The sequence below is a fragment of the Haliaeetus leucocephalus genome, unplaced genomic scaffold (assembly GCF_000737465.1).
Source record: "Haliaeetus leucocephalus isolate CR32 unplaced genomic scaffold, Haliaeetus_leucocephalus-4.0 Scaffold0, whole genome shotgun sequence".
Taxonomy (NCBI): domain Eukaryota; kingdom Metazoa; phylum Chordata; class Aves; order Accipitriformes; family Accipitridae; genus Haliaeetus; species Haliaeetus leucocephalus.
The window spans coordinates 1,942,194-1,942,755 of NW_010972436.1; the positions used below are offsets into that span (position 1 = coordinate 1,942,194).

The 562-nt window shown below is 74.0% G+C and overlaps 1 protein-coding gene across 1 annotated transcript in view; it reads left to right on the plus strand.

The window, feature by feature from the left end:
* Positions 1-118: 118 nt before the first annotated feature.
* NPTXR (neuronal pentraxin receptor) overlaps positions 119-562 on the plus strand; it is a 9,015-nt gene continuing 8,571 nt past the window's right edge. Inside the window, exon 1 of the mRNA XM_010562380.1 lies at positions 119-548. Coding sequence (XP_010560682.1) covers positions 119-548 — 430 coding nt within the window. The remainder of the gene's footprint in view (positions 549-562) is intronic.

Here is a 562-nt window from a genome sequence, read left to right on the forward strand (position 1 = left end):
GTCCGTCGGTCCGCCCCCCCCCCGCCCCCCCCCCGCTTTATTTTCTCGCCGTCCGCGGGCTCGGGCCCCCCACGCCGCTGCCACCCTGAAGTTTCTGGCGGTGCTGCTGGCGGCGGGCATGCTGGCTTTCCTGGGGGCCATCATCTGCATCATCGCCAGCGTCCACCCGGCCGGGACCGCCGCTCCCCCCCCCCCCGCCGCCGCCGACAATGACTCGGCCGCCGCCGCGCTCCTGCCCGCCGCCGACAAGGGGCTGGGAGCTCTGCACGGCCCCGCCGAGGCTCTGGCCAGCGCCGGGCCTCGGTTACCGGGGGGGCCGCCTCCTCCGCCGCTCTTTAGCCGTTTCGTCTGTACGCCGCTAAGCGCCGAATGTCCGGTTACCGGCCCCGGGACCGGTCCCGGTCCCGGTCCCGAAGAGCTGTTGGCTTTGCGGAGCGCGGCGGCCCAGCTGCGCCGTACGGCGCTGGAGCAGAAGGAAAGGATCCGGATGGATCAGGAGACCATCCGGGAGCTCACCGGCAAGCTCAGCCGCTGTGAGGGGGGGCTGCGAACCGCCCCCCCC